The following is a 27300-nucleotide window of genomic DNA, read 5'->3' as shown; positions in this document are numbered from 1 at the left end:
ATGGCTTCAAAGGTCAAGTTAGAGTGTCAGCTTGATGCTATGATGTGAAAAACTATTTTATGTCGTTATTACTCCTAATTTCATTATTTTGTAAATGATATAGTACCTATTTAATTATTAGTTATAAGTGTAAATAGAAACTGTTAAAACTTTAAAATGGACGACGAAAAACTAAGTTGCAGTAAGAAAAATACGTCCATAGTTATGTTTGGTTAAATATTATAAACAATTTTCTAAATAACTTTACTAATTTTAGAGGAAGAAATCGGAGAAATGAGTGATCTGGAAAACTCAACGATGTCCATTGATGATCCTAAGGTTAATGAAGGAAAAGTTAAGAAAAAGAGAAGGAGACGCCGGGAAATTGACTTGGTTTGTTACAACGTAATGACATTGTGAATAATACATAAAAAAGTATATAAGCACTGTAGTAGCGTCTTACATACAATAAGTAGCACTCAGACTGACTGTAGTTTAGTGCATGAATTATGTTTTATTACACAACTAGTTGAGATGTCTTCTACTTTTTCTTGTCTGGGTCTAAGTACCCGGCCCTCTAAGCCGCTGACCCTGTACAGACTGCTTTAAAAATAAATAAAAGCTTTCTACCCAGAAAAAAGGCGACAGCAATTGGATGTTGCAGGCTGAATTAATCTATCACTACAAGTAGTACCAAATATTAAAATTTGTAAAATAATTGACATTTACTCAATATTGCTCTGACACTTTTTGCCTAATTAATTGTGTAATATTACTAGATACTTAAATATACTAAATTTGACAATTAAAATTATTTTTATATCAGTTTACGTTGTAAAAGCTCATAATTATGTGCCTGCCCCTGTAGAATATTATACGTCGGTATTATAATCTTTATTATCTTATACAACGAATTTATATTGACAATTTTATCGTAAGCAGAAATCATGCAATTTTTTTCCCATCACATTAAACTCTATGATGGTGATAATAATTATTGTACCTTTCAGAAGTCTGATGACGATGAAACAGAAGATGAAGGAATGTCTAAGAAACTATATCGGAGGTTGAGTCCTGGACCCGGTCCCATATCACCAGCTTCACACCGAGAGCCTCGTACCTGTGTTTTAAAGGTACTATTTTGATTATCTTATTTCCTCCGTACTGTATCCCTCCCAGTTTTGCATAAGATTAATGATTAGATTTCTTTATTTTGAGAATATATATATGTATATATCATCCTCTTGTCAAATCTCGTCACGCTAAGCCAAGAAAACCCCCTTTTCCTAAACATATTCTATTTGAACATAATTATTATTAACATCTTATCTTTAATACGTCTTAAACATAAAACTGGAAACCACTTAATAATTATTATTAAATATTTGATAACAGGCTAGCCAGAAACGTCGTCCACTGTCCCGTCTTCTAGAACAATTACTCCGTAATCTTGAAAAGCGAGATCCCAATCAGTTCTTTGCTTGGCCGGTGAACGACAACTTTGCACCTAACTACTCTAATATCATAAAGAAACCTATGGACTTTTCAACTATGAAGCAGAAAATTGATGATAATGAGTACAAGTCGCTCAACTGTTTTATTGTAAGTATTTTTGAAGTTAAACTACTTTACGGATGCTTGACTTGGGGAGTAAGCTGGTGAACGCGTGACGATAGTGTCACGAAAAGTGCAATCAGGGAAACAGAAGTTGAAGAGATATAAGTTGGTAAAGATAGAAAGAGAGAGGGTTATGTTTCGTATATTACTGTAGGAGCTAAAGTTTTACTTCAATTGTGTGGTCTAAAGCACATTCTTTTTTTTTTAATTTTATACTTTATGTTATTTTATGCTTTTGGTTGTCGTTATATACTCTTTCTTTTATTGGAGTTTACTCTTTAGGAATCAATTTTCACATAATGCCCTAGTATGAAAAAAATATGAGGAGTAAAATATACAGAACAAATGATCTCTTTACCTTTCTCGTAACCAGGGTTCGCCAAACCGATTCATAAAGGTAACCGTTTGAAACGGTTACCGTATGAATCGGTTACCGATTGAAAAGGTTACCGTTTTATTTCGGTTCCAAAACCGTAATAAAACGGTTACCGATTAAACTGTAATACCGAAATATAACGTTATGTATTTCGGTTTTAAATGATTCGGAGAAGTAACAGAGGGTGACAAAATCTGTGAGCCATCGTTTGAAATGAAGAATCTGTAATGTTCTTTTGCTTTTATTGATAATGCTTGGTTTTTCATAAGACTGGCTTCTTTAACTATGAAAGTAATTAAGTTTTTTGTTTTGAATTATTCGTTATATGCAATGTAAACATTAACGCGAAAAAGAGATGAAAACTTGCTCGCGCCACGCCCGGGGCCTGTCGTCTATCACAAATAAATAAGTTTTAAGTAAAATCACGCAACACACGGGAGCGAATGAGATAGAGATATGGTGTACGCAGGGATATTCCGGTATGGGTTATTTACCTTTATAAAACGGTACTTACCGAATCAAAATAACGGTAAGAGAATCATTCGGTAACCGAATCATATCGGTAATACAGTATCGAAATAAACCGGTAGTAGGCATAACGTTCGCGTCGTAAGTTTAAGCGGGCAATTCCCGTTCTTGTAGCTGCGCTGCGCTAGCTCGGATTGCGGTCCGAACGTACACCATATCTCTTATCTCATTCGCTCCCGTGTGTTGCGTGATTTTACTTAAAACTTATTTATTTGTGATAGACGACAGGCCCCGGGCGTAGCGCGAGCAAGTTTTCATCTCTTTTTCGCGTTAATGTTTACATTGCATATAACGAATAATTCAAAACATCAAACTTAATTACTTTCATAGTTAAAGAAGCCAGTCTTATGAAAAACCAAGCATTATCAATAAAAGCAAAGGAACATTACAGATTCTTCATTTCAAACGATGGCTCACAGATTTTGTCACCCTCTGTTACTTCTCCGAATCATTTAAAACCGAAATACATAACGTTATATTTCGGTATTACAGTTTAATCGGTAACCGTTTTATTACGGTTTTGGAACCGAAATAAAACGGTAACCTTTTCAATCGGTAACCGATTCATACGGTAACCGTTTCAAACGGTTACCTTTATGAATCGGTTTGGCGAACCCTGGGTGTACGTTCGGACCGCAATCCGAGCTAGCGCAGCGCAGCTACAAGAACGGGAATTGCCCGCTTAAACTTACGACGCGAACGTTATGCCTACTACCGGTTTATTTCGATACTGTATTACCGATATGATTCGGTTACCGAATAATTCTCTTACCGTTATTTTGATTCGATAAGTACCGTTTTTTAACCTCCTGCGGCCCAATTTAATAGAGGGGACTTCCGAGGATGACCCAATGTCCTAATATTAGAACTAATTAATAAAGTACTGAACGCCCAGACCAAAAATTGTTTGTATCTGGTTAATCCCAATATTTACAGGTGTCATATTTTAGGGCTGTTATAGTATTGATTTAAGCTTGCCAGACAAAAAGAAAAAATACCAAAATCTTTTGTTCTTTATTTATCACATTGGGTTGTTACATTAACTTGAAAGCCAACTGAACAGTCTTAGAAATGTTATGAAAACTTAGTATTTAAACATTTAAACTAGTACAGATCAACAAATTAAACCTTTGCCTGCATAGAAGTTGCAATAATTATTTATCTTTCACAAAAATAACTCAATAATGACATTTAAAAAAGAAAAAAATGTAATTCAAATTAACTTATCAATGTTATTTAGACCATTTGTGTTTCATTATTAGCCTTCTTTTGCAAAAAAAAATATCAAAAACCCCACAGCGAATAGGAATCTAAAAAACAAAAAATAAAAAAATGTGCACAATAACAATACTGCTATTTAACATAATTAGTCTATTTTTTAACTGACTTCAAAAAAAGGAGGAGGTTACTCAATTCGACCGTATATATTATATATATATATATATATATATATATATATATATTTATTTATGTTCGGGGATAACTCCGTCGTTTATGAACCGATTTTGATAATTCTTGTTTTGTTGAAAAGGAGATATCCTTAGTTTGGTACCATGATAAGGAAACTTGGATCTGATGATGGGAAACTCTCAAAAAGACGCATAACTTTTTACAGGGTGAACCGATTGTGATGATTTTTAATTTAATCGAAAGCCGATGTTTATCATGTGGTTACATTTAAATTTCATCGAGATCTGATTACATTTTTAGGAGTAATCTTTGATAATGCGTATAAAAAACGTTCAATTTTATTAACAATATTTGTAACTATAATACTTGACAATCTTTTAGCGCTGTAAAAAAGAAAATGTATGTGCCTGATGACCTAATACTATTATAAATTAAACTATTAGGTACAAAAATAATTATCCCGTTCTTTTTTTCTATATCACACGAATGCCAAATTATGAATGCCTTATTATTATGAACGAGATGCAACCCCATTAAAAAAAGCAATTTATATTACACCCGCCCGGCGTACTAGTACTAGTACACAAAAATTATCATCAAAAACACATGCCGAAAATGTCGTCATTACGGTTAACTAACAATTGTTACGCATAATTTAACTCTTTATCTCTAAAACAATAAAAAATACAGTAAGTATTAGATAAAGATTGTAAAGATATTTACAAGTTAAAGTAACCTCTTCTCGTTACCCGCGTCATTGCCACGACTTTTGGTGACAGAAGACTGAAGATACCCCTTCCCGGTCCCTTTATGCAGTGCTGTCATAATGCCTAATATATCCACAAACTAACCGACAGCGAAAACATGACATGGCGCGTAATTTAAACATGCCAGGTGTCGGTAAATATTTTGTTCTAGTATTATCACAGTGGGTCATTACTCCAAGTCTCTGTTTTCATACTTGGGCCTTCACTGCAAACTGATTTTGTCCTAGTATTATCACTTTGAACCCCAGGAGGATAAAGGTAAATAACCCATACCGGAATATCCCTGCTCGTAACGCTATCGTATATTTGATTTGTTTATTTACCATTTGATTTGGTATTATTCTTTTTCTTAAAGTATTAAGCATTTTTTGTGCCTATTTAGACAGTCGATCGGAAGGAGTAAACTCCAGTTGTATGTCGGAGCATACACACATTTTTTTTAAATTCTGTTTAAAAAATTGTTGATCTATAAAATGTTTCCTAGTATTACCCCTTATGTTATACTTAAGAATTATACTACTACCAGTAGTCATTAGTTACAATTCTATTTAGTGTATAATGTACAAATTTTGTTTTAAAAAATATTATACATTGTGAAAGCCATAACAATTCTGCCTTAACATAAAATAATAATGTTATTTTATGTTTACTTAAGCTGAAATAACTTAATGAAGCTATAGAAAATTGAACACAGGATTACCCATAGTACATAATAGATTTACTAATTACCCAAACAATGTATTTAAAAACCATAAATTTTGCTAAAATATATGTTATAAATTATTTTCCAGAGTGACTTCAAATTAATGTGCAACAATGCAATGAAATACAACAAGCCGGGAACAGTATATCACAAAGCAGCCAAACGACTTTTACACGCTGGATTAAAACAGCTGACTCCACAGAAGTTACGTCCGCTCGGTGATATATTGACATATATGTACGAAATACCGATCAGGGAATTGGGTTTCGATATTGGAAAGATGGATGTGGTAAGTGAGATTATTTATGTGATATAGTTTTGATTCAAATTTAGTACAGTTACTAATTAAATTTTTGGTGACTAAACCTTTATTTTTATAACTCTTTAACTTACTAAGCGTAAAAAAGTTTAGATGTTTTGACAGTTGAAAAGATAAATGATATTGATGTAGACTTACTTACTTAGGTAAAAAATTATTTTAAAATTATATTATAAGTAATAGTTGTAAGTTACAATTAATATATATATAAAGTTAAAAGAGTTCTAAGGGTTTTGAGATGTTCAGGTTACAAAACAAATGGAAATGTTAGGCATAGTCTGAAAAAATGGCAGTTGTACTGTTGTATTTTATATTGAATAAATATTAGATTTTATATCTGTATTGTACACATACATATTTTCATATACGGGGCATTTTATTTGAAGAACTACGTGATATGCCCCATATTAAGTATAGTCTCAAACTACTATAGTCCATAGTATTTACCATAAAAATAGTAACTCAGACTCAATTGATTTTTTTTATACAACTAGATCAGCAAATAAGTGTATGGCTCACCTGATGGTAAGCAATTACCGTAGCCTATAGACACCTGCATCACTAGAAGAATGACAAGTGGGTTGCCGATACCCCTCTAAAATCACCCCCAGGAGCCCTGGTCATCTTACTCATCACAGAAACACAACACTGCTGGAAAGAAGTATTATTTAGCTATGACCTTCTGTAAGGTCGAGGTACTTCCCCAGGCAGGCCTCCAGATTTTGAGCAGGATATATCCTGCTATGCCCCTACCTCATTTGTAAAATTGTAGTAAATTAAAACAACACCTGTCTTAAACTGGTCAGTTTGAACACTGCACACATAGGATAATTACTTGTTTTATTTTTATTTTAACTCAAATATAAGAATTTTAAGTGGTTGTGCATGGTTGTACTACCTGTAAAATGCAATCATTGTAAATTAATCTATATGTTTGTTTGGATGTAAATTGTACGGTTGTTGTAATTATCGTTTCCTTTGGTCACGCAAGTGTGTCAGATTTCTTACTGTGTACTGCTACACTATCTCATACAAATCTTCATCGAACTGTCAAAAAACGCATACATTTTACGAAATGTCGGTTTCATTTAACTTATCTAGTTATCTGTATCAATATAATTGTATAAAAATGTGATGTTTTGCAATGCAGCCGTTAAGGACTTACGGTCGAAAGGTTTGCAACATAATTATATCTCGTAGTGACATGCACTTAGGGTCAGCACAGACTTACGACCAGACTTTACTGACTTAAGGCATGTTATAAATGGACGATATCTTTATCTTATATAAAAAGTTTTGTTTTGAATTATTAAATTTCTCAGTGATAGAGCCACATCTCCGCATGTTTGTTAGCTTGTCCCATTGACACTGAGGACTGAAAAATAGGGCAAAAGAGATAGCCATTATATTTCTACTTAATAATAAATTTTTTCTTTTCGTTACTTGTCATGGTATTTTTATCTAATAATTAATTGTTTTTCGTTAGCTGCCAATTCCCAAGTATATGTCTGTGCTTGCCCTTAAATATAGTTTTACGCTTAACCAACTTGAATGAATGTTGTTGTGTTATATTAGTTTACTGATGCGTTATATATTATAGTGCAGACTTTTGCATGTTCTGTGTGTACAGATATGAGATATTAATGCTTTACAGTAATTAATTAAAAATAAATAAATAATGAACGTTTGAAGGAGCACGGAATTGTGCGCTACTTAATATCCCATTTCAACTGCACCACTATTTTCATGATAGTTTATTACTAAAAAAATCAATATCAATTTTTATTCTTGGCAGCATAAGGTACTAAAACGGAGTAGTCCTATCAAGAGTGGGGGGTCAGAGGCTGAAGTAGTTTCCGATGGGGGTCAAGATAGACAAGATAGTGGGGACAGTGTGAAAATACAGATGGAAGCTGCGAGAGAGCAGCATAGAAGGCGACTTGCTAAGAAAGGTGAGCTGAACCTATAGTAATTGTTGTAACTTTGAAGTCATTGGAATAAACTAGAAATCAGAGAATCAGAGAGCTCTTTTGTCTCATAAAAATCAAGTTTTTAGTATACTGAGTGAAGGTTTAAGGTTTTCACCTTATAACCAAACTTAAACTAGTTCTTCTATTTGAAAAATTATTTCTATTTGTATTATAACTTAGAAATGGTATGTTGTATATTATGTTTAATTTAATGCCTCACCCCAATTCCTATCATTATATTTTTTGTACATATCCATGAATCAATTACTGATTTGTTATACTTAGGGTAGTAGGAATAAATATTCTGTTTAATAATTTAGTACCTAGGTGACTTAGTTGACTAGGAGCTTAGCTCGGTATTTTCAGTAAATCGGGAAGGATTAGTAGAAGAAAGAGTTAAAATTATTTGCTGTCGGTTTGTGTTAGTGATTTTGGCAGGATCGAGGAATAGTAATAAAGCTTTTATCTTTTAAACACTTTTTCTTTTATTTTTATATTCTTCATTTACGTATTTACCACTTACAAATCTTACCTTTACTATTCTTATTACAAAACTGCCATAGACAAAAAAGACATCCTAAATTCATAGAGTGATCATAACATGAATAAACTTTTGGAAGTGGAACATTGTCCTTTTCTCAACACTCTCCCTCAATGTTACAATCTTCCAAACCCAACAAAGTAACAAACTTTCTAAAATGATGAGTGGTTAGAGGCTTTGTCATTAAATCTGCTAACTGATTATTTGTAGAAATATAAATTACCTTAATGAGTCCCTGTTCTACCTTTTCCTTAATAAAATTGTATTTTATATCAATATGTTTGAGACGTTTCTGATCAGGATTATTAACAGTCTTTATAGTGCTCTGATTATCTTCAAAAATAGTTACATGTTTCAAGTTAACATCTACATCTTTAAGTAATTTCATTAACCAGCAAGACTCTACACAACTTTCACACAAAGCAACTAACTCAGCCTCAGTAGTACTTAATGTCACAATATTTTGTTTTTTAGACTTCCAAGAAATAGTATTACCATAAAGTTTAAAAACATAACCACTAGTAGACTTTCTGTCCATGCTTCTAGCAAAATCAGAATCAGCATATCCTACTAGAGTATTATTATTATTACTAACATTACAATTGGTATAAGTTAACTGATAATTAACTGTTTGTTTTATGTATCTAAGAACTCGCTTTAAAGCTTTTACAAGTTTTACACTAGGTTTTCCTTGAAATCTGCTTAAGTATGAAACAGCTGTAGCTAAATCAGGTCTAGTGCTAACCATACAATACATTAAAGATCCTATGAGTGATCTACAATAGTTTTCTAACGTCATGTCTATGTCAGTGTTTATGTCTAGTTGTAAATTAGGATCCATAGGTGTGTCAATGCCCTTACAATCTTGCATACCATATTTCTTTAAAACATTTTGTAAATACTTAGTTTGATTCAGATAGATCTGTCCATTTTGTTTTAATATAGAAATTCCCAAATAAGTTAAATTATTACTTCCCATATCTTTCATTCTAAATTTTTCTGACAAATATCTTTTTATTTTTTCTATTTCTTTATTGTTAGGTCCAAAGATTAACAAATCATCAACATATATTAATAAGTATATATCTTTCTTATAATATAAACAATAATCATTATTAGATCTTTCAAAACCATAAGTAGTTATAACTTCGTTAAATTTCTCATACCAATATTTAGGAGATTTCTTTAATCCGTATAGTGACTTATTTAGTTTTAATACATGACCATCTGGTATATTTAATCCCTGAGGGGGCTTTAAGTATACATCTTCATCTATCCTACCATAAAGAAAAGCTCCTTTGACATCCATTTGATGAATATTATAGTCTCTGTGTGCTGCTACTGACAACAACACTCTCAATGTTTGCAGTTTCAAAACCGGTGAGTAAATGTTTTCTAAATTTTCTTTTTGCTGGAATCCTCTTACTACCAACCTTGCTTTACATATTTCCTTGTCTCCAATATCTTTTCTAGTAAATATCCACTTGGTATCTATTAACTTATTATTCTCTGGTTTAGGTACTATCTTCCATGTTTCACTCTCTTGTAGGACTTTCATTTCTTCTGATATAGCATTTTCCCATTGCTGTTTATCTTCTCTGTTCTGTATCTCTTCAAAATGTTGTGGTGCGTCAGAATGAATCGTAAGTAAAGCATATAATATATCTCCTGTATCTTCATCATCATCTAACTGGTAATCTGTTTGCCATTTAGGTTTTCTAATATTTCTTCTAGGTCTCTCCCTGCTTGCTAGCTCCTTTTCAACCTGTCGGTCTTCTAATTTTTGCACTGCATCTTCATAAACTTCTGTGTTTTCTTCACTGCATGACTCTTTATTCTGTTTCTCTTGTGTGTTATCTTCTGTATTCTTCTCTGTTATTCTCTTACCTTCTTCTTGTTTCTTTTCAGGTGATTTTTTTCTTTCTTCCGGTGCTTCATCTTTTTCTTCTACATCTTGGTAAGGTAAGTAAATTCTTGGTACATATTTTTCTTTAGGTTTTTCATCGAATATCACATTTCTTGCATGTACTTCCTTTTGTGTTTCAGGATCGAAGAGTATGTAACCTGCTGGAGCATATCCGATCATAATCATCTTACGTCCAGTGTTATCAAGCTTCTGTCTGCACTCTTTTGGTACATAATTATATGCTAAACTTCCAAATACTCTCATGTTTGACACATTCGGTTTTCTTCCTTCCCAGAGTTCACTTGCAGTATGGTACCTGTCTGCTGATGGACTTCGGTTACTAACATATGCTGAGTACAAAACAGCATCTCCCCAAAACTCTTTTCCTAAAGTTGAATCTAATAAAATTGTTCTGGTCTTTTCCAACAACGTTCTATTCATTCTCTCTGCTACCCCATTCATTTCTGGATTATATGGGACCGTGTACTCCAATTTAATTCCTTTGTAATAACAAAAATCTTGAAATTCTTTATTTACATATTCCTTACCGTTATCTGATCTAAGTTTTAAGATGTTCCTATTAAAATGGTTTGTAACATAATAATAATATTGTTTGAATTTACTAAAAACTTCACTTTTATTATTTAATAGGTATATCATTACAAAATGAGTATAATCATCAATAAAGGTTATAAAATAGCGATATCCATTTCTTGTTGGTGGGTTAATTGGCCCACACACATCTGTATGCACTAATTCTAAAGGCCTGGACGCCCTATGACCCTCTCTATTAAATGGTTGTCTTGTCATTTTACCTGTCACACACTGTTCACACAATGTATCATAATTATTTGTTTTTAAGTCTCCTAATCCATTTACCATGTTATTTTGTTTTAATAAACTTAAATTTTTAATTCCTAAATGTCCAAAGCGCCTATGCTACAAGTTAACATCATCAATATTAGTGTAGTCACATTCCAGTTTATCTATTAACAATTTGACTGTATAAAGTGAACCTTCTTGATTTCCTATCATGGTAAGATCATTATAGTTGTATACTCTAATCTTACCTTTGTAAAATTCTACTCTAAAGCCATGGTTTTCTATTTTAGATACTGACAATAGGTTCTTTCTTAAATCAGGGACATAATAAACATTTTTAATAGTAAAATAAGACTCTTTTCTACCAACAAAACATTTTACATTAATATTACCTATGCCAATTGCTTGTAACATGATACCATTTTTAGCTGCTGCAATTATTTTTGGTTTACTTAATTGTATGTAATCTATAAAGAAACTTTTATTATTAGTTAAGTGATCAGAGCAACCTGAGTCTACACACCATGTAGTGTAGTTACTTTCATTTACATTCACCTCACTAATACACAGCGGTGCCTCCTCTTCTTCAAATGTTGACAGGAATGTGTGATGGTTCTTTTCATGGTAGTGTCCCCTATATTGTCCTCGTCCTCTGCCATGTCCACGTCCTCTGCCATATCCACGTCCTCGTCCTGCATTCAGGTATTGTCCTTCTTGACCTTTTTGTCCGCATCCTGCATTACCTCCTCGGGCTGGTCCGTAACGTCCTCTTCCTCTATTATGGCATTGAAACTTCTTATGACCCGGCAAACCACAGTTGTAGCACAGGAAAGCATTGTCGACAGCTGTTGTCGCCTCCGATTTTGTTTTCTTTCTTTTCTCCTCTTCCCCCAGCAATCTCTCTTTGACAAAGTTGACACTAAGATCAGTCATAGTTTCCAAAGTTGTTATTATTACTTCATAAGACTTCGGCATACTGAGTAAGATGTAATTCACCTTTTCTTCCTCTGACAGGGTGGATCCTCCGTTTTTGAGTTGTGTAAACAATTCCTCCATTTGTGTAAAGTGTGATTGCAATTTTTCATTTTCATTAAACTTAATTTCCATTAATTGTCTTCTTATAAATATTTTACTTCTGGTATTTTTCTTCATGAAGTTTTCTTCTAATATCTTAAGCATCCCATATGCCGTTTTCTCGTCTTTTATATATTCAATATGACTGTCTGCTATGGAGCTTACTAAAATGCTTACTGCTCTTGTTTCCTTTTTTATGTTTTCTGTTTTGATCGCAAAATTCTCACTTTCTATAGCATCTAAGCATTCCTGCTCTCTTAATATAGTTTTCAATCTGTATTTCCACGTATCGAAATTTTCTCCTTCAAACTGTTTTATTTTAAACTCATATTGTCCTGACGCCATTTTGTTCTTTCACGTTGTGTTCGACGATATTTTTCTTTTTATAGATTGCCGGAAACTGCAGAGAACCACGCTCTGCTACCACTGTTAGTGATTTTGGCAGGATCGAGGAATAGTAATAAAGCTTTTATCTTTTAAACACTTTTTCTTTTATTTTTATATTCTTCATTTACGTATTTACCACTTACAAATCTTACCTTTACTATTCTTATTACAAAACTGCCATAGACAAAAAAGACATCCTAAATTCATAGAGTGATCATAACATGAATAAACTTTTGGAAGTGGAACATTGTCCTTTTCTCAACAGTTTGTATGAAGTCTTTTGGCTTTGAAGGCAATGTATGAGATAAAAATAAAAAATGACGGTAAATTAAAAATTGATACAAATTACAAGATTGAGAGTAATTGCTTCTCAAAAACTGATAGGCGCTCTAACAAATCGTGTTTTTTGGAAATCATATTTAAGAGCCATTTCACAATTTTACGCTCTGCAAGTTTAGGTAAATTTGGTCGCATCGCGCGAGTCGTACGAGCCGCGCGATCTTTGTGCTAGTACGTATAGTGTGACAACCAAAAGACCATCGTGATCATTTTCTGTATAAAATGTTTTTTACATAATTAATTTGTTAAAAATTTCAAGTATGTTATATAACAACAGTCAATAAATTTAAAATAAAATAAAAAAAATCAATTTTATGAAACAATTTTTTTAAATTGATGTAGTTTTTTCAGTTTACGAATGAATCTAATATTTACGATATGAATAAAAAAGCATTTAATGACATCGACACCGACAAACATATTAATTAACAAATAACAAGACAAACAGATTGAAATGCCTATTTGTATTGATAGTGTGAGAAAAGAAAATTAAATTATACATTTGTTTACAGAAATTATCATTATATTATTTTACAGTCATTTTCGTAATATGTTTATTTTATTTATATTTTATTATGAAAGTATCAAATGCGTTTTATCCGCTATAACAACAGGCGCTTGGCGCGTGTGAGCGAAAGAGACGGCTGCGCAGAATTTGGCGTGGACCTTACCTCTAAGAGCGTTAGCGCTCGACTGATTTACCGGGCTTGATGCGTGGCAATATATACTATCTTTTTATTATTTAATATAAAATGTATTAAAAATAATTACATCTTTTAATTATTTTTTTTTGTATTCCTTAATGATGTAAGTTTACTTTGATGAAGATAGTTCGTTAAAATTTCTTAGTTTTCTAAGAGAAATATCGCTTTTAAAATTGTACTTATTTGGAAAATATTCGTAACTTTAAATTTTTTTTATCGTTTAATAGAGATACAAATGGAATAAAAATCTATGATAGTGGACAACAAAATTATATTCCACATATTATGATATTTTTTTAAAATGGTTTCAACGTAGAGGTTATTGAAAAGTAGGACTTCAAAGTATACATTGCGACCGTTTACCCAGGGAGGAGGCTGATGAAAAGGTTAATAATTTTATACACATAATATAAATCAAAATTCTGATCTGACTATGGACTACAACAAAGGTTGCTCTATTATATTTCAAGAATATAAATTACATTATTGCATCCAACACTGAGATTAACGACGTCAAAATATTACAATTTCGCGGATTGTTACCGATTTTTGTGAAATGGCTCTTAAATACGAATTACATATTTATAAAATATGAAAAATGTTTTTTTTTTTTACCGACCATAAAAAAATAAATATAAAAATCAAAATAAAAAAATAATCACAAAATAATAATGATAAAATTAGAATAATATTTTTCGATTTTACCGATATAGCAATACAAAATAAGAACTGGCCATTTAAATAAACAATAACGAGTGCAATTAGAAAAAAAGAGAAAAAAATAATAATCGATCTGGAAATTTGAGGATTTGAATCGTGATCTTTTCGGTCGATCGCGACTTGCCGATTTCCCGCCTGAGCTATTACATCTTTATTGACAAGTGCGAAATTTACCTTCGTATTCTAACCGAGCCATTTTTTCGCTGTCTAAAAACTGGAATAAAACGACATTTTCTAAAAATGAATCCTAGAGAGATTTATTTATCTCCCCCGAAATCCCCTGCATACTAAATTTAATGAAAATCGTTGGAGCCGTTTCCGAGATTCAGATTCTATATATACACACACAAGAATTGCTCGTTTAATGGTATTAGATTTTTAATTCAAGTGTAGTTTAAAATTTTCTATTGAGCATAGTATTCTAAGAAAGCATGGTGGAATAAGAATTTCTGAGATAGTTATATTGGCCAATTTATAGGGAAGTATCACATTGGTCTTAGATGCAATTATTATTATTATTATCCTTATAAACCGGAAAAACCTATGTTGACCGGGTGTTAAAATTTTAGTCTCTTACCTCTTCAAGTGATACTAAGTTGACACTTTTCTAGCGTTCCCGCGTATGGACTCCGAGGGCCGCACGACACTGCGACTGGTGACGCGAACAGCGGAAAGTGATGAGCGACCCACGCTGGGGCAACTAGTGGGCCGCCTGGCGCACGGAACCGGCTCGCTGCACAGTAAGACACGCCGATACTACATAGCGCTACTGCATGCAGTATGTACATACACCACACTGGGGCAACTAGTGGGTCGCCTGGCGCACGCGACCGACTCGCTGCACAGTAAGACACGCCGACTCTACGTGGTACGGCATGCAGTATGTAAATACACCACACTGGAGCAAATGGTGGGCAGCTTTAGTTATATAACAGCCAATCGTTACGAACTCTTCGTCGATCCGTAGTCGATTAGCTTACCGTCTAATATTGTGTCACAGCGCCCCGCGAGGACCGTCGCAACGTGGCCAAGTGCGTGAAGCCGCTGCACTACGGGCCCTTCAGCTCGTACGCGCCTGCGCACGACGGGACCTTCGCCACGCTCACCAAGGACGAGTCGCACCTCATCTACCACACGCTGCGTGAGATATTTACCGTTTCAGTTATTACGACCGGTTTCTATGTTCAAAAATGGTTCGTTGTATATTTTGAAAGAATTTTAAAACAGAATTAAAATCCATATAAGGGAACACATACTGCCAACAAAAGGTGTCTGGAAGTATTTATTTCATATTATTTACAAAATTTCCTACAACATACGTAAGAATCAGACATTAGAAAATAAATTGAAGTTAGTAAAATTTTTCTATACTTTTAGCACGCGATAATTAAAAATTGACCATCAACTTAAATTAGCGGCTATGTGTATGTTCCCAGTACATTCTAATACTACTCTATTGTATATATATGATTGATGAATTTTCTATTTCAGCGTCCGAAACAGGCCAAGGTAATGAGGAAATGTTACGCTTTGCGCCTGACTCCCCCTGGCAACACATATACGATATGGAGGCAATGTTCCCCGACAAGAAGAATCAACCCGAGCCCGCTGCGCCTAAAGATGAAAATGTAAAGTAACCTTAATTCATAATTTTTATAATCAAAGAGTAATTGTATTAAAATAAACTTTTTAAGTAATTTGTAAGGAATTTTAGCCCAATATAAAGTAGACTTCAGTCAACACAATGATTAAATTTTTAGTTGTTCATCTGGGTACAAAGATACGTTTGGCAATTTTTCTATCAAAAAAATCTTGATTGTTATTGTAACAATGCCTTTGCATGTGGCATAGTATTTTATTTGTGCTGTTGTGTCTCTTGACTGACAACAACTACTGGGGCTTATTGTGTGTGTCATGTATGTATCAAAAAATTTGTAGGCCCTCATCTTAAACTAATTTCTCGATGCCTTTAGGACTTATCAAAAGTCAAGATAGATGTGGAACAACTAAGAACGCTGTCTGAACTGGGTATCGATGTTGACTTCTTGACTGACATCGAGGATGACCTAAAGCATGCGCAACATGACTATGGTCTGGCGGGCGCTCTGAACCACACTTACGGACTACTGGCTGCTCTAGAGAAAGAGCAAAGAGAACGGTAAGATCATAGTTACTTTATATTGATGTTTTAATTTTTTTTATAGCGTGTAATGGCCATATGAAATTAGGGCACTTTGTGTGAGAAAAAAATAAGTCAAAATTGTGTCAATTTATATTTTTTTATATTTCTTATAATAAATATATTATATTTTTTATATAAATCTATACTTTCGACATAACCAGTTTTGTAAAGGTGCAGCTCTTGTGAATTAATATTTGTTAGGGGGGAGCGTCGCTGAAAGTGTGACATAGCGTGACAAAGGGAAGGGAGGAATTTTCGAGAGGGGGTCAATTGTAACATTTCGTGTAACGCCGAGCGGACGCCATTAATCTCATAAAGTCTGAATTACTTACTATAATTACAACGTATCGCTGTGGGCATCAACGAGCTATGCGCTGACGGTTAGCGTCCGTCAGCGCGACTCTTAACATCAGTGTCAAATTGTTTTTTTTTTTTTTATTCGGTTCACAAATTGAATGATACAATACAAAAAGAAGGTTTATGTATGTAACAATTTGAAATGTTACAAATATTGTTTTGAATATTTATTAAATTGCAACTCTATTTGCAATTCTATTGCAACACTTTTTAAAATATATGATTATTATTTTGTGGGTAGAAAAAAAAAAAAAAAAAAGAAAATATATATATGGACTGGGGAGGGTAATAGGTGATTAGGAGGCAAGACGAATGTGAAATGAGTAGTGAGAAAGATTATTTTCTGTCAAAAGAGAAATATATATTGTATTGGATTTAAGCATATGAAAATATTTAGAGAATAAATACAAAAGTGATGATTGATACGTGAGTATTATTTGGAAAGCCCTCAGTCGCTAACAGATCAGAAGTGGTAAGACCGCGCGAGAGAAATAAAAGAGTCTCTCCAATTTATGAATACTACATCGGCATATACACCACCACTGCAAGATAATATGAATAAAAGACATTCTAGAAGTCGAACTCTAGATAATTTAAAAAGGCGAAGATACGACAAAAGTCGAAGCGAGCGCACAAGCCATATTAAAAAACAAAATAGTAGCCGTAGCCGATTGCGTTACTATAAGTCGACGGATTCCAGTACTGATTCGCGGGATGAGCATTATAGTAAAACAAAACAGCATAAACGTCAATCTCGCCAGTACCGCAGAAGTTGTATAGAATCGTCCAGCACGACAAGTTCTACTAGTAATATTGATTCAGACAGCCATAATAATAAAAGTAATTTAAGATCAAGACGTCGGCGTCGTTATAGGCGTACGAGTAGCTCGTCTTCAAATAGTACATTGTCATACAAAAGAAGTCCTCGAAATTATTTAAAAGATCACGGAGACAAAAGGAATACAGAAACACCGAGAAAGCGATATCGATCGAGATCTAGATCTCTTTATAACAATACATTTTTTAGAAAATTCGCTAGACTTATCGACAACAATAAACGTAACACGTTTGAAGGTGCTCACAATGTGATACCGGAATTCGATCCGGACGCAAACTCTCAAACGGCTGCAGATTGGATTCGCAAAGTAAATGAAACTGCAAATATTTATAAGTGGAATGAAAAACAAATTATTTACTACGCTATCCCTAAGCTTTGCGGCTACGCTCGGAAATGGTATCAGGGACAAAGTACATTAGACTTGAGCTGGCGTCAATGGCAACGTAAGATTATAAAAACTTTTCCTGATGACAGAAATTATGCGGATCGATTGTATGAAATGCTTGAACGAAAGAGTAAGCGGGAAGAATCTTTAGAAGAATATTTCCATGATAAAATGAGACTCGTAAAAATGTGTGGCATAAACGGTAGGAACGCTGTAGACTGTATAGTTCACGGTGTATTCGATAGTAACATAAGACTAAATGCCCAGGGATCTAGCTTTAGGAAACCTTCGCAGTTACTCAGATATTTGAGACGTATATCAAAGAAAACTGCAGGGAATATAAGAAAAATACTACCAGAAAATAAATATACTGTACAAAATAACAAAGAGAGTAATATATATAGACCAAGTGCATCTAATAGGCCAACTAGCTTTGTTTCCAGAAACCGACTTAAATTAGTACGTTGTTACAATTGTTCTGATGTCGGACACACGGCTCAAAGTTGCTCAAAACCAATTAAAAGGTGTGACAAGTGTTCTCGTCTAGGACATGAAAGTCACGAATGTCAACAAGAAAATAGAAATCAGGCAAATAATGCTAAATATTCACCGGAACTTAAGAACGATGTGAAAAAGGTATTACAAATAACTAAAGACGATAAAGTAAATAAAAAGTACTTTAAAACTATTAAATTAAATGACACCTTGAGATCAGCGTATGTTGATTTCGGAGGTCAATGTACCCTTATAAAAGAGAAAATAGCTTCTGAAAGCAGTTTGATACTTGACAAGAGTGGTCTCCCGGTAATTAGAGGATTTGCCCGAGGTTGCGTCTTACCTTTCGGAAGGGTTCAGGTATCTATTGAAATAGATGCTGTGAAAGCTAATGTAGATGCATATGTAGTCCCTGATGATTTATTAAATACGGATGTTCTTATTGGTCAGTCACTTACGGAACTACCGACAGTAACTGCACTTAAAACTAGTTCTAAATTAACCTTATATTGTGATGATTCCAAAACGGATCGTATTATTCTGTATAATTCAAATAATGCTAGTGTTGATGGCTTAAAGAGTCTGACTGTACACAGTGAAGACGAATATACTGGAAATTTATTTATTCCTGGGAATGTATGTTTCCAGAATGGTCATGAATATATTACATTACAGGGTATCTTTTATTTTGAAAAAGGAATTGGTCAAGTTATCCTTATCAGCTTATCAGGAAACACATTACATTTTGATAAAGGTAAAATTATAGCGCGTGGTGTTAAATTACCCGAAAGTATAGATCATAAGACTACAAAAGTTAATGTTAATAATATAAATTTATCAGAACACAAAATGACTACTGATGAATTTGCAAAACGTAAGGATACGATTACTATGGATATGCTAAATATAGGACCTAAAGTGTGTGATGAACAGAAATGTAAGTTACTAGATTTATTAAATAAGCATCGAGACTGCTTCGCCTTTAACATGAAAGAGTTAGGGTTGACAAATATTAGTGAAATGACTATACGACTTAATGATGATAATCCAGTGACATATAAGCCGTATCGTCTTCCCTATAGCGAAAGAGCTATTGTTCGAGAGATGGTGGGTGAACTACTAGCAAATAATATAATTAAGGAGTCAAATTCAGCCTATGCGAGTCCTATAGTTCTTGTTCGTAAAAAGTCGAATGATTACCGCCTCTGCGTCGATTATCGGGCTTTAAATAAAAATACCATAAAGGACAGTTATCCGATGCACGTTATTGATGACCAACTGGACCGCTTAAGTGGAAAATCATACTTCACTAGCTTAGATTTGGCATCGGGGTATTACCAAATACCGGTTAATGAATCATCACAACACATTACGGCTTTTGTAACGCCGGATGGACACTACGAATACACAAGAATGCCTTTTGGTCTTGTAAACGCTCCTGCCGTATTCCAAAATATGATAAATAAGGCTTTAGGTAACAGAAGATTTGAACTCGCCATCCCGTATTTGGATGACTTGTTGTCTGCAGGTAAAGATTTTAATGACGCATTTCATAAGCTGACAGAAATATTAGAGTTACTGGAAAAGGCCGGATTAACTTTAAATCTTAAGAAGTATCATTTTTTTCAGTCACAAATAGACTATCTTGGTTACGAAATATCAGAATCAGGGTTAAGACCCGGCACTAAGAAAATCTTAGCCGTTTCAGAATTTCCTACACCGACAAATGTTCATCAGGTAAGACAATTTGTAGGATTAGCAAGTTTTTTTAGACGATTTGTTTACAATTTTGCTTCTGTGATAAAACCATTAACTATCTTAACAAAATCAGACGTTTCGTGGCACTGGGGTAGTGAACAAGAAAAATCCTTTAATGACATAAAAATAAAACTTATAAGCCGTCCGATTCTCGCCTTATACGACCCTACATACGAGACCGAAGTACATTGTGATGCGAGTAAAGTAGGCGTCGGCGGTGTATTATTGCAAAAGCCTGACAATGACTCACCTTTTCGGGCTGTAGCCTACTTCAGCCGCCAAACAACACAAGAGGAATCATTTTGGCATTCCTATGAATTAGAAACAATGGCTGTAGTTTTATCTCTAAGGAAATTTAGGGTATATTTAATAGGTCTGGAATTTAAAGTACTGACCGACTGCAACGCCTTGCGCACGACACTAACAAAAAGAGACTTAATACCGAAAGTTGCTAGGTGGTGGCTTATGTTACAGGAATTTAACTTCTCTATAAATTATAAGCCCGGGCAGAATATGCAACATGTAGATGCATTAAGTCGAAACCCAGTACTACCGCCAGAGGAGCACGAAGAGTTAGAAATGTTAAACATTACGACTCATGATTGGCTACATAGCGTGCAGATGACAGATCCTCGATTAAAACATATTAAAACAATCCTCAATTTAACTGATGAAGATGTTAAGGACATTAAAAATAACTACGTTATCAAGGATGACAAATTATACAGGCGTGTTGGTTCTAAACTAAAATGGGTTGTTCCTCACGGTGCTCGCTGGCGCATTTGTCAATTAAATCATGATGAAGCGGGACACTTTTCATTTGAGAAAACTATAGAAAAAATAAATGCAGACTATTGGTTCCCTAAAATGAAACGATTTGTAAAGGAGTACGTAGACGCCTGCATAAATTGTGCATACAATAAAGAAGTTGTAGGAAAAAAATCTGGTTACCTAAATCCAATCCCTAAGTGCAGTAATATATTCCATACAATTCATATGGATCACCTAGGACCATTTATTAAGAGTAAACGAGGAAATACTTACATCTTAGGAGTGATTGACGGTTTTAGTAAGTTTATATTTATCAGAGCAGTAAGAAATACAAAATCGAGGACAACAATTAAAGTACTAGAGGAAATATTTGCAACATTCGGATATCCTAAGATCATTATCTCAGATCAGGGTACTACTTTTACATCAAACGAGTTCAAAAACTTTGTGCAAACGTTGGGTATCAAGCATATATGTAATGCTGTTGCCACACCACGTGCTAATGGGCAAATTGAATGCTACAACAGAACCATTTTAAATTCACTTTCATCAATGAATTACGGGCTTGATGAAAAAGACTGGGATATAAACATAAATAAACTACAGTGGAGTTTAAACAATACTATAAATAAAGGAACTAACAAATCCCCCGCAGAAATTGTTTTTGGACAAAGAACATCGGGAGAATCTGAAAATATTTTAAAAGGAGCTTTAGATACAATGGAGTATGTGCCGGAAAAAGAAAGAGAAGAAATGAGAGATAGAGTTAAAGATATTATTGCGGAAAAACAATTAAAAATGAAAGTATCTTATGATAAAAGAAAAGCTCCAACAAAAATATTTAAGGAAGGAGACTTAGTAATGATACCTAACCACTCATCAGAGAAGGGAAAAAGTAAGAAATTGGCACCAAAGTTTCGGGGGCCATTTAAGATTAGTTCGGTTTTGGATAAAGATAGATATGAAGTTTCAAGTATAGAAGGTCATAGTAAAAGAAGGTATAAAAACATATATTCTGCCGATCAGTTAAAACGGTGGATAAATTTTCATTTGTCTCCACAGGGGAGCGACCAAAGTAATAGTAATAGTGATGAAAATGAAGCAACAGAATAACTATTCTGTTAATTTTATTTCCTTTCCTTCATTCCCCTATCCCTAACTATTACAGCATAGGTAGCTACGGACAGATCGGTACTGACGGATTAGTACACGAATGTCGAGGGCCGTTTACATGCAGGCTGTAGCCCTCGGGAGGCAAGCAGTAGCTCATCTGGCAAGTTAATCAACAGACCGTAGCCCTCGGGTGGCAAGCGGTAACTCACCTGACAAGTTAATCATCAGGCCGTAGCCCTCGGGTGGCAAGCGGTAGCTTATCTGGCAAGTTAATCAGCAGACCGTAGCCCTCGGGTGGCAAGCGGTAACTCACCTGACAAGTTAATCATCAGGCCGTAGCCCTCGGGTGGCAAGCGGTAGCTCATCTGGCAAGTTAATCAGCAGACCGTAGCCCTCGGGTGGCAAGCGGTAACTCACATGGCTAATTAATCAGCAGACCGTAGCCCTCGGGTGGCAAGCGGTAACTCACCTGACAATTTAATCAGCAGACCGCAGCTTTGGATGGCAAGTGGTGACCCATCTGGCAAGTTAATAAGCTTATCGTAGCCCTCGGGTGGCAAACTTCAGATTGCTTGGTAATTGTACGAGTAGATTGTATCTCTCAAGTGATATACGAATTGATGAATTATAATTTGTGTAACTATATTATTTAGTGAGATTTGTAATGTAAAATTATGAATATACGAGTTTATACGAATTTTATTATGAATGGAAAATGATAGACCAAGGCGAGCTTGTTTTTTTTTTGTTTGTTTGTAATTATAAAATTACATTGTTACATATTTTAGTGTATACAAATTAATCAATCAAACTAAATTTGTTAATGTAATTTACGAGGCACTAATGATGATTATGTCCATGTAAAACAAAATTAAGTATGAGGTCATACTTGACTTAGGAAGGCCGAGCATTGTAAGGAATGGGGACATTCCTTATGCAGGATAGCCGTCTGTTACAAATATTGTTTTGAATATTTATTAAATTGCAACTCTATTTGCAATTCTATTGCAACACTTTAAAATATATGATTATTATTTTGTGGGTAGAAAAAAAAAAAAAAAAAAAAAGAAAATATATATATGGACTGGGGAGGGTAATAGGTGATTAGGAGGCAAGACGAATGTGAAATGAGTAGTGAGAAAGATTATTTTCTGTCAAAAGAGAAATATATATTGTATTGGATTTAAGCATATGAAAATATTTAGAGAATAAATACAAAAGTGATGATTGATACGTGAGTATTATTTGGAAAGCCCTCAGTCGCTAACAGAAAGGTGTACAATGTTCATTCTTATTACAGTGAACACAGCATGCAATTTTGACATAGCTATAGTTAAGCTTAAACTAATCACAAAATATTAAAAACTATTTAACCAATCTATGAACGATATTCTTGGCCGTGGCCAAGGAGCCATTGAAAATATCAAAGTTTGGACATAAATCATTATAGGATGACAGAATTCTATATAAAACCGAATGATGTCCAATATTAGTACAAAAATGCGGTAATTAAAAGCTCTACATATTTGACAGACGACTACCAGAACGTGGTATCTTAAAATAAATTTTACTTAAAAAGTTTGGACAGATCATTAAACCATGTATAATTGTTATTATGAAGTAAATGAAGTTTCTCAACAGTTGTACGTTTGTGTGTGCAGGTTGTCGGCGACGACTCCATGGCACCTGTCGCTGTGTGGGCGCGCGGGCGGAGCGGAGCGGGAAGCGGCGCGGCTTGCGGCGGGCTGGCTGCGCGGCATGCTGGCGCGCGTGCCGCCGCGACACGTGGCGCCGCTGCCCGCGCTGCGCGCCGCCATGGGCGTCACGCTGGACCACCTCGGTACCGTAGCACCACACGTGACACTGTCGTACACGCTGGCGGCGGGCTGGCTGCGCGGCATGCTGGCGCGCGTGCCGCCGCGACACGTGGCGCCGCTGCCCGCGCTGCGCGCCGCCATGGGCGTCACGCTGGACCACCTCGGTACCGTAGCACCACACGTGACACTGTCGTACACGCTGGCGGCGGGCTGGCTGCGCGGCATGCTGGCGCGCGTGCCGCCGCGACACGTGGCGCCGCTGCCCGCGCTGCGCGCCGCCATGGGCGTCACGCTGGACCACCTCGGTACCGTAGCACCACACGTGACACTGTCGTACACGCTGGCGGCGGGCTGGCTGCGCGGCATGCTGGCGCGCGTGCCGCCGCGACACGTGGCGCCGCTGCCCGCGCTGCGCGCCGCCATGGGCGTCACGCTGGACCACCTCGGTACCGTAGCACCACACGTGACACTGTCGTACACGCTGGCGGCGGGCTGGCTGCGCGGCATGCTGGCGCGCGTGCCGCCGCGACACGTGGCGCCGCTGCCCGCGCTGCGCGCCGCCATGGGCGTCACGCTGGACCACCTCGGTACCGTAGCACCACACGTGACACTGTCGTACACGCTGGCGGCGGGCTGGCTGCGCGGCATGCTGGCGCGCGTGCCGCCGCGACACGTGGCGCCGCTGCCCGCGCTGCGCGCCGCCATGGGCGTCACGCTGGACCACCTCGGTACCGTAGCACCACACGTGACACTGTCGTACACGCTGGCGGCGGGCTGGCTGCGCGGCATGCTGGCGCGCGTGCCGCCGCGACACGTGGCGCCGCTGCCCGCGCTGCGCGCCGCCATGGGCGTCACGCTGGACCACCTCGGTACCGTAGCACCACACGTGACACTGTCGTACACGCTGGCGGCGGGCTGGCTGCGCGGCATGCTGGCGCGCGTGCCGCCGCGACACGTGGCGCCGCTGCCCGCGCTGCGCGCCGCCATGGGCGTCACGCTGGACCACCTCGGTACCGTAGCACCACACGTGACACTGTCGTACACGCTGGCGGCGGGCTGGCTGCGCGGCATGCTGGCGCGCGTGCCGCCGCGACACGTGGCGCCGCTGCCCGCGCTGCGCGCCGCCATGGGCGTCACGCTGGACCACCTCGGTACCGTAGCACCACACGTGACACTGTCGTACACGCTGGCGGCGGGCTGGCTGCGCGGCATGCTGGCGCGCGTGCCGCCGCGACACGTGGCGCCGCTGCCCGCGCTGCGCGCCGCCATGGGCGTCACGCTGGACCACCTCGGTACCGTAGCACCACACGTGACACTGTCGTACACGCTGGCGGCGGGCTGGCTGCGCGGCATGCTGGCGCGCGTGCCGCCGCGACACGTGGCACCGCTGCCCGCGCTGCGCGCCGCCATGGGCGTCACGCTGGACCACCTCGGTACCGTAGCACCACACGTGACACTGTCGTACACGCTGGCGGCGGGCTGGCTGCGCGGCATGCTGGCGCGCGTCCCGCCGCGACACGTGGCGCCACTACTTAATTACCCCCCCCCCCCCCCCCCCGATATATCTAGCGAAGGTTTGGACTACATTACACTTTATTGACAGCGCAGCATTAAATATTTCTATAATATTTATATAGCAATACCTTAACTCTACAGAAGACTACAGCTAAATAATACTGCGCTCATGTAGTCCTTGTGGTGAGTAAGGTGGGCAAAACTCCAGGGAAGGGTTCTGACCCTAGGGGGGCGTTAGCGCGTTCCCCCCCTATAGGGTCGGCAACGCTCTTATAATACTCCTGGTGTTGCGGTGTCCATAAGGTACGATATCTGCTTGCCATTAGGCAGACTGTATGCCTTGTTTTTCGCCTTTATGATAAATATATATATATATATATATATATATATATATATATGATGATGATGTCTGATGCCCACAGAGGTTTCTGAGTTGGTACAACCAAAAAAAGAAAAAAAAAATTTAGCAACGTAGGGTACTACTAGTAATATATAAAAAATACATGACGCACACACTACACACACTGTGACACTACAACAAAAGAAAAAAACATGTAAAAAAATATTTAAAACACAAGTCCTCGTTCAAACATTTATTCTCCCAATGAAGTAAAATAATTAAAAAATATAATCAACAGATACGCCGATGGCGGTCGACGACTTCGAATTGGAAATGAACGAACAGCGAGATACCGTCTCCGACCCTGACTCTAGATCAAGCCACGACAAGTGACGCAAGGCGTGTTGACTACTACGAGTTATAGTCCATTTTAAAACAATTATAATAAGTTATGTTTACATTTTAAGAAGTTTTTAATTAATGTAAGAAAAACTATACAATTTAATTATGTGTTTTCATTTGTCATACATCCTACTTGTAAAAATCATTATTAATTTCCATAGCAAGCAATTTAACAGGTAGTATATGAAACTCCTTTTAAGTACATTAATGACTGCATTAAGTCTTCTCTCTTCCAATGTAAACTAATTATTATACAAGAACAAAACAACATTTATAGAACAGAAATATTTTTTTTTATTTTTTAACAAAATAAATATTAATATTATTTAAAAAATAAATCGATTTTTATAAACTAACGTATTATATATTCTAATGAACACCAACTTATAAAGGTATGAAATAAAAAAAAATCCTAAAATTTAATAATGAAAAAATTGAAATTCTAGACTCAAACTATGACCAGAGAGGATATAAAAAAAGTGTGTGTCAGCTCTGACGCATGACTGGAGTTTACTCCTTCAGATCGACTGTCTAAATAGGCACAAAAAAGGCTTACTAGTCTTAGAAAAAGATTAATACCATATCAAATGGTAAATGAATGGATCAAATAACACCATCTATTTGGCGTCGTCTATTAGAGTTCTGATAAACCTCGTTAGATGGCGTTACGAGAAACGTACGAGATCATTCGTTCAGTAGATTTTACTCCTCATTTTTTTTCATACCGAGGGCCTTATATGAAAATTGATATAAAGATAAAAAATTGATAAGGAGTAAACTCCGATAAACCCTAGACAATCCTAGGCCTACTAATACCTGTTTATGGCTGACTACTCGACGCTATTACGCGTCACCAAACTTAAAGCATCCCAAAGTATTACTGCATACTAAGCCTAGATATACGTGCCTCATGCCACTCAGTTTCCTACCTCGAGAGCACGCGCTCTCCCCTTGTTATAAGGCCGTTGTCAAAATTTAGCAATTCATTTTTATTTATATAGAAATGGATATTTTAAATATAGATTCCACCACATAATTTTCAATTCTCAGCATAAATTTAAATTTTGTACTAAAAAAGAATTAATAGCTACTAAAGCTTATTATTCGGTGCAGGATTACATAGATGATAAATATGTGGATACTTAGTGACGCTGTATTTCGTGCA

The 27300-nt window shown here is 36.5% G+C and overlaps 1 protein-coding gene across 1 annotated transcript; it reads left to right on the top strand.

Moving 5' to 3' along the window:
• Positions 1 to 26397, top strand: LOC123654876 (bromodomain-containing protein 7-like). Its single transcript, XM_045590739.1, is given in 13 exon segments — positions 1 to 181; positions 257 to 435; positions 993 to 1112; positions 1375 to 1581; positions 5469 to 5669; positions 6850 to 6873; positions 7495 to 7651; positions 14774 to 14902; positions 15163 to 15303; positions 15654 to 15790; positions 16136 to 16320; positions 23723 to 23901; positions 26032 to 26397. Coding segments are annotated over 13 exon segments (1779 nt in total). The 5' UTR covers positions 1 to 156; the 3' UTR covers positions 26127 to 26397.
• The last annotated feature ends 903 nt before the right edge of the window (positions 26398 to 27300 follow it).

Source organism: Melitaea cinxia, chromosome 1 (assembly GCF_905220565.1).
Source record: "Melitaea cinxia chromosome 1, ilMelCinx1.1, whole genome shotgun sequence".
NCBI lineage: Eukaryota > Metazoa > Arthropoda > Insecta > Lepidoptera > Nymphalidae > Melitaea > Melitaea cinxia.
This window is presented reverse-complemented; position numbering and strand designations above follow the sequence as displayed.